Source organism: Lissotriton vulgaris, chromosome 2_1 (assembly GCF_964263255.1).
Source record: "Lissotriton vulgaris chromosome 2_1, aLisVul1.2, whole genome shotgun sequence".
Lineage (NCBI taxonomy): Eukaryota > Metazoa > Chordata > Amphibia > Caudata > Salamandridae > Lissotriton > Lissotriton vulgaris.
The window spans coordinates 1,987,569,913-1,987,582,950 of NC_141687.1; the positions used below are offsets into that span (position 1 = coordinate 1,987,569,913).

The window sequence follows — 13,038 nt, forward strand, 5'->3', positions numbered from 1 at the left end:
GACATAGGATCCAAATTTACACGATCCCATATATGTCCGTTTTCTCACTTTGTTTTTAATTGGGTTAGAGCTACCCCCTTATTAAAAAGAATTTATTTGGGGAGTAGTCAATACTCATTTTAACTTGCACTTGTTTCTTGATTATCAATCACTTACTAATAAACAGGAACCCGATGAAGACAACTGGCTACCTACCTCGAGTAGGTGCCTGAGGGTCCCCCTTTTTTCACTCAATACAAGCACTTTGGGCTATATACTTCCGCCTTCTCCCTCCACAACTTTTCTTTTCTTTTCTTGTTTTTTCTTTTGCTTTGACCTTTTTGGTGGTGGAGACCAACATACCTGTTTCTTATTAACTTCTCCTCCCCGGTCTCATTAATTTGTTTTGGGAGTTCTCTTCCTTATCAAGTTGCTCTCTTGTTGTTTGGTCATATTTGCCCAGTGTTAGCCAATTACTGGTCAGAGGGAACTACATTGATCGCTTCAGCGCCTGGGATTCCTGTGCTGCACACAACAGGTAACTGCCTACTAGGACTAACCCAGCGATCCAAGGTGCAGAAAGTGCCACTCCACTTCACAGACCTAGCCCTACTCATGGCCAAAAGTACTATCACAATGCGGTGGAAGTCAGTTCAACCTCCAACACTCCATGGGTGGCACGTGGAGGTGGTACGATGGGGAAGTGCAGAAAGCGCAGCAGGTTATTAATGAGACCTGCAGGCGGGAGCGGAAATGAATAGTATTTACCTCTGCAACAGTACTCCGGATTCGATTTATAACAGATTCAAAGTCCACCAAGCTGAAATATGGCTGCTGTTTTAGTCTGTGCAACTCCGCAGCAAAGGTATCTTCCTGTTGTTTTAGGATAGAGCCTGAAACAGGAAGAAAAGAGAGTTTTATAATCTTACTTACGTACAGACAGCAATGAGTAGCTGTGAAAGGGGAAAGAGTGACAATTTCTGCTTGCATGTGACTTCTTAGAGGTAAAATGGCACAAGTGGAAGTTAATGTCATCTACAAGAGTTTGATTAGACCAGATCATCTTCACATAAGAGTATTATCTCAATCGGAAATTCACAAAATTAAAGTTCACAAAAAAAAGGATAAAAAATATCATGACTCTTACAAAAGAAAAAAAAAGAAAACCAGGCTGCCAACAAATGAACAGGGGACCACATGCCTTATTAATAGCTGATGTTACCCTTCTTGTGCAAAGCGTATGCAAGGGTTAAATAATAAACATACTGAAGGGTCCATTGTGCACCCAGGGGCCTAGTCACAAAAGCAAACTTGCATGTGAGTAAATCAACATGTGTTAGAATACACTTACACTTCTGAGTACCTTTACTTTGTTTGGCTATTTACCATTTAGGAATACAAAGTTATGCAAAAGTGTAGACTCGCACGTCTCCATCCCATCAAACAGAGGATGGAGCGAAGGCTAAGATACTACTACAAGTGTAAAGCTGCTACAAAGGGGCAGTAGTCACAAACCCTCCTACTGCCCTCTATGCTCGTGCCCTCACAACTTCAATCTATGTTCTATGGCAGCTTCTCTGTCTGCAGTTTGTGAGTGTGTCAGCCCACATACTGCACCTCGTCAGCTGGCAGTGTAAAGCCTATTGTCATGACATCATTTAACTACTGGAACGCCACAAGAACAGTCTTCTGTTGTATTCTTAATGTTGTACAATATGTTAAATATAATGTACTGGTGCTTTAAACATATATTATTATTATTATTATTATTATTATTAATCGGGTTTTATAGAGCGCAAACAACCCGGAGGCCTCGTAGCGCTAAGTACCGTCATACTAATAAAAGGGAAGAAGTTAAATGAACAGGTAGGTTTTCAGATCCTTCCGAAATTTTAAAAGGCTAGGTTCACTGCGAAGGAGAGTGGGCAGAGAGTTCCATTCCTTTGCGTTATTCCAGGAGAAGGAACGTCCGCCCCATCTGGTACGTCTGATTTTATTGACAGTAGCCAGGAAAGCAGTACTAGATCTCAGGGATCTGTGAGGAAGGTAGGGTTTTGCCAGGGAGCAGATCATAGTGGGAGCATTCTTCCACATGGCTTTGTGCATGATACAAAGATTTAAACAACACTCTGGCCTTAACAGGAAGCCAATGCAGTTTCCTCAGGGCCATGGTAGCTGATTCTCGTTTGTTGAGGCCTAATAAGAGACGGGCTGCGGCATTTTGTGTCACCTGTAGCTTTTTTATTGTAAAAGAGGGGGCTCCTAAGTATAAAGAGTTCCCATAATCCAAACGGGACAAAATAATGGCTTGAACCATTATTCTGCGAGCTTCAAAGGGGAGAAGAGGCAGCACCTTTCTCAGCATACGCATGAGCCCGAAGCATATGGCGGAGAGAGTAGTAGCTTGCTGCATGAAGCTGAGGTTGGAGTCCAACCAAATACCTAGGCTCTTTATATGGGACTTTGGTTGGGGCGTGGGGCCCATACACGGTGGCCAGTCTGACAAAGGACTGGAGATGGCTGAATTACCTAACACCATGAGCTCAGTTTTCTCGCCATTCAATTTTAAATGCGAGGTAGCCATCCACTGAGCCACCGCTACCAGACAGTTACTTATATAGTACCATTGTTGCTAGGTTCCATGACAGAGCTGTGTCCATCCACTTCCAGTTGCTTGCTAGCTGCAGTGGGAACACCAACGTATCTCTGACGCTTCCAATAAAGAGTTTAACTAAGGAACCTGAACCATTGGTGGAGTCTGGACTTATTTACAACATCTTCCATTCCACTTTGTTGCCTAAAAAAGCAAATTTGTTGGAACTGGTAATCGGGAGCTTGATTGTTTTTACTGCTTGGGCTTGTACTCTAAGTGGTCATGTTTGCGTTGTGTGTGCGTCAGCTGCACATTGAAGCTTCGTTATCTTTTCTATGATGAGCCCGGGTATTTGGATGCCCCCTGGTTGTTTACCTATATATCTTACATGCAATTCCCAGCTGCACTAAGTTATTCGTTCGGCTGCACAGCTGCACTGCACCCCAAAGGACCTCGACGCCACTGTGCTGAGCAATGCTGATGAATCAGCGTGGGTAGGCATGAGGCAGGATTCCCGGGTTACAAGGGGGATGCTGGGTAGAATTTATTTTACAAAGGCTCAGTTCAGAGTAGCCAGTTATGAACAAAGAAGAAATTATGAAAAAAGGATAGGTCCCATTGACTGTATGATGCTGTGAGAAAGCAGAGGACAACCCAGAAAGGAAATAAGCCATCACTTCCAGAAAGGTGGTAACCTATCATTTCTTAAGTTACCACATACATTTTTTTGTCTTTTTAGTACTCTGAAAAACTGATCTGTTAGAAACTTGCCTACCAGATAGGAAGTTAGCTTTTTCTTCTACGAAGAGAATTTCCATAGAGAACAGATTGTTTTCAAGGCTGTCACACTCGTATAAAGGCACTATTTTTAAGTGTTATCAATAGGACGATTACAAAACTGTGGATCAGGACTACTGTATAAAAAGATGAGAGGCTGAACAAAAATTTCTGCATTTAGGCTCAGTTATGGGCCTGCCCACAATCCCCACTTTCTTTACTAAGTTAAGTGAAGTAACGAGGAGTAAACCCCCAATAAAGTTTGATAAATTGTGTGAAAAAAGAATAATCATACAAGAAGATTTAAAGTTCTTTAATATGAAGCTACACACGGTTGATACCACTAATGAGCACCACTAATGAGAACCCCTACAACAGCAAGCAGCTTCCACCCTAATACCAATAAATCCTGTAAAATGAATCAGTGTATAATTCTTAAAGCATTTACTTTGCTTGATATTGATAGAATATCAAGTATCTGCAACTCTTAATAAAGAAACAAAAGACACATTAGGCCTTTTTAACAGTATTCCTAGTGACGGCTTCCTCCATATAGATGAATTGCCAAATATACTAGACTTTCCTATGAATGGCTCCTCTCATTTTCTAGGAAACTGTGTTCAGTTATCAGAGGTCTTGCAATTACCGCAAAGAATCTTAGACTCTATTCTAAAACTTCAAGAAAAAAACAATACTTAATTCTGACCTTAGGTTGTCTTAACCATGATATTACTGGCCATTTCGAATTGCTTCTATCTTTGAGCACAAATTCACAACTCTTGTAGTAAAATCTTTTTAGACTCAAAATCACAGAGCATACAAGCGCAAGGGCACTGAATCAGTAACAATTGCAAATCTAAAAAGAAAGGAAAAAGTGATTCAGGCTGGGAAACCGATTGTGAGTAAAATGGATTCTTTGCATAAATTAATCTTAGAAGATCAAATTGAAAAATATCGCAATTACTCTGAGTTATTGATAGAACTAAGGTTGACCAGAATTCTCCTCTTGCTTTAGACAGGTCATGTAACCAATTTGATTTCTGCAGAAGTCAAAATTTGTAACTGTGGTTGAGCACATAGAAGATTGAGTATTATTCTAAGTCTTTTTAATGGACTATTGTCAGAAGGAAAAAGATTTATGAACTTGATAATCAAAGGGACATGGGGAATCAGGGTTGATGGTTTCAACAGGTACAAATAGGACTTGAGTTGGTGTTAGCATAATCATTTCCTACTTGTACCAATGTATTCCTTTTTTCTTGAATGGCTGAATAATTATGATGCAATATATCTGCCAATTGATTGAGCCTCTGTTCTGAAATAAGAAAAGTCTAAATATCCTGTTCTAATGCTTGAGTAGTTAAAAATGCTTTAGACAGAGTTTGTTCAGGAGATTCACCAGAGTCCACATTATTTCTACTATTAGTGGTCTCGGACGCTAGCTTAAAAAGAAATTTCATTTCTAGTTTTTTTTTTTTAGGAATTCTTTGTTATTTTGCTTTTTCTTTTTTCATACTTTTTTAGTTTCCTTGGCGCTTTCTCTTCCTTTTACTTTTCAGATTCTGTTTTTAGGGGTTAATCTGTTATTTTAGACTATTTATTAAAATCAGAAAGCAGAGATTGGGAACATCAGATTGAAAAGAGTTAGAAGCCTTTTATAGAATTTGATCAAATTGGGACCTGAGGAGAGCACCAATGTGAGCTGCCGTGAGAGCGGGAGTGAGGAGGCAGCAAGCATGGAGTGTTAGCTGAGGGAGGTCAGCCAGGTCATGCAGGAGGAGCAGCCGAGTCGATAGTGAAGCCGTTATAGTCAGGATCTCCCCTAGCGTATACCCTACTGTAGAAAGGGCAGACCGTGGGGCATTCCACGAGGAAAAGAACCATGTCACAAGATGCATGATTCCACCTCCAACAGGGGGAATGAGGCAGCATGCACGCAGCACAAAGCTGTGCCGTGTCCAATCCAGGCCTCTCGAGTCCCCCCTCCCAGGGACTCAAGTATCTCCACCCAGTCCTCATCCTCGTAAACCACCTGAAGAAGGGTCTGTCAGACCTCTCTGAGTCTCTCCACTTGCAGCTGGGAGTATAGATGGCAGATCAGAAGGTTATACAGCCCAACATCATGCCCCAGGTGCACTGGGGAGGGTGGGGGAGAGGGGGTGACAGACCAAGATGGCGAGCCTCGTCTGCTATGTAGACAGTGGAGCAGCTGCATTTAGCACCAGTGATTGGTATGTGGCAGGCTGCATTCGTACGGCATCGCTGCAAAGGACTTGAGTTCACCCTCACTGAGAAAGTGCAACAAGATTGTTATATTTAGCCTGTCTCTTTTCTATCTCTGGGTTTTCATAGTCACTCACATGATGTCACCACTAGAACCTTGGGTGACATCATGGAGTGTTTGGGGCTTAGCCTGGTGACAACTGGCAGTTGGAACCAGGCAGGCTGAGTGGCAAGCTAGTCACTCCTGGTGGGTCTTCTCTGTAACTTAACTTAACATCTTGAAGACTTGAATAAAGTAACCTACATGATACCAGGCTTCTATTTACAACAAAGATATGTATCCCATCCGCGCAACAGGGAGTCCAATCAAGCATGCATGTCCCCGTCAATGGAGACGCCACGATTAGGTCATATTTGATTTGTCATGAAGGTAGGTGCCCACTGAGAGCTCTTGTGGGCTCTTGCCCAGGATCTGTACTTTTCACCGGGGGCTACAGCAAGGTTTCAATCTGCTATTACATCACCAATTATTGCGAAAACTCAAGACACACCAGAACCAGCTGGGGAATCTGCTCCACGACCAAATACCTTAAAGGTGAACGACTCACATCATGACACCCTCTCGCCTTCTCTTTTGATACTCGAGGACCTCGTGCACAACATTGACCACTTAACATTTGGAAGGGGACATTATTCCCTAGCACACTGGAATTTGTTTTTTAGATGTCTATGGAAGGCTGACAAAATTGGGATCCGAATGTGCGGAACGAATGGAACTGACGCCAGTGCACAGAGATGGCACTTATAAGTGGCTCTATTCTGTCACTTCCAGGGCGGTATGGAGCCAATGTGGAGCAGCACAGTGCCATTCAACGATGCACAGGAGCACTGCTAAGAAACATTTCCAGAACCAGTCTGTTACCAGGAGAGTATTTAAAAGCAGTGAAATAAACGATTAGACATATGCATCAGAAAGTCATAAATCTGCACTTATGCAAAGACATATACATGCAGGTGCACTTTTTTTTTTTTAAAGAACTGGAGACTTAACACAATATTATATTGCCCATAATGGTTTTACATAGATTCTTAATTACTAATGTTTTTTTTAATTGTGGCATGCATCAAAACACCTTTTACTAAATGCTGAAATGGTATTTAAAGTCGGACAATAGCTTAGCACATATTTTTTTCCAATTTACACGTTTTTGGTGACTATGTTACTTTAAACGTACTCACCAACTTAGTTTCATTCTTCCACAATTACATGCATATAATCACAGTGCAATTTGGAAGCATTATAGGTAGCCTCAAATAGTTAACCTTAGCGAACATGTGTACATGGTTTTATACTGGAACCACTCTCAGTAATGTGTGTTCACAACTCACTGAATTAACTTAAAACGCACGCCCTAGTATTAAAGGGTTTTGCATTATTGAATCGCGCCTAACTGAACAAATCCACTTTAGCAAATCCGTACTGGTTTGTACTGCAATGGGTTCAGCCTACTTGTACAGTGAGCAAAATAACCATGAAAAGTTGTTGTCCTTGGCCACAAAGAATCTGTCCTGGGCATAGATGCAGTTGCAGTATCATCGTCCCCAGAAAATAAGACAGAACCTTACACCAGTGCTGGCTTCCCACCTTAAAGCGAAAATACTGATAATTGCCCCCAAATATTGCAATATAAGAGGGCATTTGAATCATTTCTTACACCCCAAATCCCCTTCCTTAATAGTGGTCAGCATTGAGATGCCCGAGATGGTATTCCAATCCATGAGGGACGGCGAGTCTGCCACCATTTCCAACACCTGTAAAATACATATGTTGCTGTATCTGCCAGGGTCTAATGACGGTGAGCGTATGCACTGTTCATGCACATCACTAGAATTTCAACATCATTTTCAAGACCTGGGTTAAACTGTCCAGAAATGTAGGCAAGCCCGCACTGTTATCAGCTGAATGTTCAGAAGCCCCCCTCCAACAGCAAATAAATAGGAAGCTGCGGCGGCTGTAGCTTGCGAATATATGAACAGTAAAAACAACCTCAAAGAGCCTTCAGTGTTTAAAACGGACACTGAAACCTCAAAAAATTAGAAAATCAAAAATGAACTTTAAAACTGTTTTTGGATCCTGTCCATAATGTAGGGACATAAGTCAAATGCAAGCAAGAGACTCTAAATAAGATAGCCTTCTGGAAAATATGGTAATTGCTAGGTTCAGTGCAATTCAATAAACATATGAGGATTACTGCAGAACATTTATAGAAGCAAAGAGAGACGAACCAACAGTATCATCAAAAAATACTCTGCCTGAAAAGAATCTACCCACCTGTTCTAGTTAAGTGCACATTTTGATTCTCAAACATCTGGACGGACTCTCCAACAAACAGGATCTTTTCAGCAACTCTCACAGGAATGTAGGAGGGAAGCATTTCCACCCGCAACGAAAACTGCTTGAGAGAGGGCGCCAGCATATTCTCTTCTTCAATCAGGCGCTGGTCCGGCGTAGGAAAGGAAGAAGGAAGAAAACACACCCCAGAGTGAAATGATTACAGAAGTATCGTATCAAAAGTACAAACACATGGAGTTCTTGCTAAAGAGCTTCCAAAGTTTCCCTCACATATGAAAGTGACAAGAAGCGGCTTGCAGAATGAGGGACCTTAAGGATTGTGTCCACAGGTAAAATGAAAAGTGTATGAACAGCGGTGTTTGTCACTGGAAATGTGGCTACTTTATGCACAATCACTAACTGAAGAAGAAAAAACAAGAGGTCTCACAACTGGGTACCCAGGGAAGACAGGTAATCACTCTATTCGTTTGTTGGTGTTCTTACTTCTAAAATGGTCATATATTTTAACGATGTAGACGTTCAGCTGTAAATTGTATATTATATATGTATATATAATTGTTTCACTGAAAAAAATAAAGGTTATAGGGACGTTATAGCTGGGTGAAAACGCCAGTTAAAACATACCGTTTTAAACTAACAATACCACGGAAATTCACCAGTTATAATTATCTCAAGTAAATGTAAACATGTTTTAACTGACATTTTCATTTCCTGGCAGGAGCAGGTTTCTTTCTCTGCTCCCGCCGGGTGTGAGCAATCTCGGTTTTCCTGCCCACAAGAGCACGGGCTGCAAAAAACAATGTGTGATGCTACCTGACCTGAGCATTTCTGGAGCTCCCACTGGGTGGGAGCACACATTTTACCGGCAGGTAAACAGTAACCCGGGGGTGGGCTCCTCTGGACACAACAACTGAGCCAGCCCTGGGGTCTTTTGAGTGTCAGGGAGGGGATCACACCTCGCCTCCCCATTTTAAATACAGTCTCTGGGAGATGGGTTGCCCGGGGCCTCCTGAGGTTTTTTGGGTGGGGTGGGGTTAAAGACCCCCCTTTAAGTAATTTTAGCCCCAGGGATGGGGTCCCCAGGGATTTTCAAAGTTCATGGGAAGGTGGAGGCTGTGCTGTAAAAAAAAATGTTTTAATAATATTTGGCCACCTCCCACCAGGCCTACAAGGGCAGGCTACACCCCCCCACTCCCATATGGTTTTGATTCCTTTTCTGCAGGACTGGGGACTCAGTCCACTAGTCCAAAAATGGCTGCTGACACATCTTTGTTGATGTGGTGACAGCCAATCAGATGTCATCTTGATGAACTTGAGTCGTACTCTTCTAGGCAAATCAGCACCTTTTTTCAAAGGCCTCAAAAATTGTAGACCCTTGGTCGTCTCCATAAATAACCATTTATTATGTTTTCTGCACATAGAGAAAAAATGAATTACTCCAGGCACTGTACTTTGCACTTAAGCTTTGTGTTGTCTCATTTTGCCAAGTAAGACCATGAGCCGTCTGTGCCTTGGAACACACGGACCTTGTGCAGTTTCAGCATATGATTCTTCATTATGCTATCTGCCCTTTACCTTCAGGCTCGGCATTTCGCGCTCTAGCTTTATCGTTTAGCTGTTCTCTATCTTTCAGTACCCTCTAGACATTAACGTCCAGGTCCTGTGGCATTTCGGAACTACTACCATCATGACCCGCTACATATACGTCATTAGCATGCACTATTATTCTTTAATGATTTTAAGCGAAAAGGGGAAGATGTTAGTTTTAATACACTTTCTAAAATGTGTTCTAATCGTACTGGGTTGTAAAACAAGCTCTCATGTAAGAAAGTTATTTTATGAGTTTTTATTGCGGTTTTCTTTTGCACCGTGATATTTGTGTTTTATTTAACTTAATGATTTTAAGTAATCATATAATAAACTTGACATTGACATAGGCTTTGCCTCGGTGTGACCTTACTGCCACTGTCAGGGAAGCCGCCCGGTGCAATAACTAAGCATAGGGACACGTAAAGGCAGTGCGGCAATGCTTTCCCACTCCATTAAAGAACATAGAATAAGTGCCCCACGAGCACCATCGTGGAGAGGACTTCCGGGAGGAAACAGTGACCCTCGCTTTATGCAATGGGATGTTCCATGTAATTAACAAGTTCGAACAAATGAGGTTTGCTTTTCAGAAAGCACGAGGAGTCTAATGCACACGCAGTCATATATTCAACTCTTATGTGTAAAGTTGAAATATATTTATTACTCCTTATATTGGATGGCTCCAAATGGTAACAATCGAAGACACGTGTAATTACGTAGCCACCAAATAGAGTGACATTAAAAGTATGGTGTCTCATCTGGGAAGTCCCGAGTCTGCCCCATTAAAGTACAGCACCTCTACTGAGAAGAGCTGGGCCTGTTTATCAATTGTACTGCAGGGCTATCGTGAAACAGTCATGGGAGAGAACTGCCAACACCAATGTAAGCTTTGTGAGACAGAGTCAATACGAGGACCGCCTGTTACTAATGTAAGTTCCCAAGACAGGGAAAATGCAATTCTTGAAGAGAAATTCCATAGGCAACTATAGGTCTAGGGGATATATAAGACCTTATACCAAACGCACGATATTCATGGACTCAGTGTACAATAATATTCAATAAAGATTCATTTTGTTCATAGAAAATTCTTTAAAATAACCATTCCAGGTGTTGTGATAATTCATATGACAGGCAAATATAAAACAATGACATCAAAGTATAACCCACAAAATAAACAATATTGGATACATCCAACATATATAATTATATAATCAATCATGAGACAAACTAATTATAATGTGATAGAGATAACGATAGGCAAATGAAAAAAATCCAAAACATCATAGATCAGCAAAACAATCTAGTGGCTTTTGATGTATTGATGACTCTTCTTAGTATCTCAGCTTGGGGAGATATACATTTCAACATGTTAGATGTCTGCCCTGTACCCTGTTCACCCTTCCGAGGCTTTACCCAGTGACCCACCAAATCCACATTTCTCTTTCATTTGTACACTCGGAGGAATTAACCTTCCACATGTACACACCATGTAATATATTTGTTTGGCAGAAGTTACATAACTTGCATTCTATTGAACTGCTTCCTTGACACTGTCTATTCTGTGACCACTGAAACGAAAAGTGTACTTTTGATGAAGCCTTCACAGCTCTCAGTACTACCCTAGTCTGAAACACCGCCTAAGCCAGGCCCCAAATGGGGATCGTAATCTCTGAACTTCATTAAACGCATGTGGCCTCATCCAGTAAGGAACAGTAAACAAATAAAATACATTTAGATTTAAGGCAAAACTAGTTACCTAAACTACTGAGAAAAACAAACGTATTTTATATTTGTAATAAATACTTAAAACACTACCTCTCTACCCTGTTAAAATTGCTCACTACAATATTGCTTTTCACCTCCCATTTAATTATGGAGCGCGTCTATTGAAAAATCTGAATGTTTTCAAATGTCTCTCTTCTTCAGCACGGAATATAAGCGAATATTACAATAGGTTATCAAGCTGCGAGAGAAGCTCCTGTCATGAAATATGTGTCTAATCAATGGCCTCTCTCTAGGTAGCGTTTGAAGAAGGGGGAGGCCTTAAACTACAGTAAAAATTCATAAAACAAAACCTTGCTCTACGATAATTCCACAAGGCATGCTAAGGCATGAATGGTCAGCAATAAAACACAAGCAGAATGGGTTAAATCCATGCAGTTAGAGGAAATCATAGCATAAGCTAGGTGCCATGTTAAGCAAAGGCTTTCGTTGTGATATTGTCCCAGTGTCTGCAAAGAAATTGATAAAGGGTGCCCTAAGCCCCCTTTAACGCCTGCTTTGCGATTTCTGAATGGCAAGCTATTAATTCTCTGGTGGCAAACATCTCCACTATGCACAGGGACTCCACGGAGAGCTCATTAGCCTTGTTGCAGAGATTCTGTTTGGAAACACAACTGTGCCTTAGGAGAATAGTACGTCTGAATGTAGGGATTGAGTCTAACTACTACCTCAGAAACTGTAGGCCCAAATCCGACTAGCTCACAGTGCCTCACCTGCAACCCTAACCTTCCAGAGTAACAGGTGGTTTCAGCAAACCTAGAACATGAACCTCTAGTCCCTAAGGGAACCATGGAAATAGATCATCACCTTTCGTTCTCACTCATGCATGTCCATAGTAAACAGAAGAAAGACACAAAGGAAGTTTACAATATATTATTAAAATTATCGCAGTCCAGTTTGAAGCAGGTTTGCTGCGATTAGTATACAAAAACATTACTAACAGACTGTATACTATGAACAGCCTGACTATGGCAACTAATATATCTATTTTAGCCTACCCTGACTATGTGAGCACAGGAATATATTAGTGATCTCTGAAATAAGCACAAAACTCCATACTTGGTGTGTAGTTAGCTGGTCTGCATCGTAGGTTTAAACTCAGTTTATGCAAGGCTGCTGCCTCCATTCCAAGACCTGTCCCTCTTCTGGAATTCTTCCCTCTAACATCAAAAGGGTTGAGGCACAGTTTATATTATAGAAACTGTTTTGCTAGACAACCTGCAGCTGTGCTACTGTGTTATGTCTAGAAAGGTTAGGATATGTTCTGACCGGGCCAACAAAACAGTATATTGTTTGACCTTGTACGAGCTGTTCTGACTAAATTCCAGAAAAAGTCACTGAATAATACATAATATGCATAGCATGCTAAAACAATATATCAGAAAACAAATGTATTATGTGTGTCTGCACAAAGCGAAGGCAGAATAAAGATACTAATGCATGTAACCAAAGTAGGCCCAGAAGGAGAAATACTACAGCCTAAGTATGAGTAAAACAAATGTCCTGTGGAAACTCCCACGGACCAGTGTGCCACAAAGTGACTTGGCTGTGCACTCACACATCCACGGTACAAGTAGAACCAGTGAAAAACGTTTGTACTTCTGTGGGGGATTGTGAGCGGTGTCAGGCAGGATCACAAGAACTATTTGGCTTTTGGAGTTGGAGGTGAATGTTTTTGGGACACAGAGGCAGGCAAACGAGGACAAACCAGCCCATCAGCCAGAGAAGAAAAGAGGCAGCTCTA

At 41.4% G+C, this 13,038-nt stretch overlaps 1 protein-coding gene across 2 annotated transcripts in view; it reads right to left on the reverse strand.

Annotated features, from left to right (window-relative positions):
• The window catches only part of TUBGCP4 (tubulin gamma complex component 4), a 378,854-nt gene that overhangs the window by 172,462 nt on the left and 193,354 nt on the right, over positions 1 to 13,038 (reverse strand). For both annotated transcript variants that reach the window (XM_086958209.1, XM_086958210.1), the window contains exons 8-9: positions 7,905 to 8,070; positions 748 to 872 (exon numbers count right to left, since the gene is read on the reverse strand). In XM_086958209.1, coding sequence (XP_086814335.1) covers positions 748 to 872; positions 7,905 to 8,070 — 291 coding nt within the window. The remainder of the gene's footprint in view (positions 1 to 747; positions 873 to 7,904; positions 8,071 to 13,038) is intronic.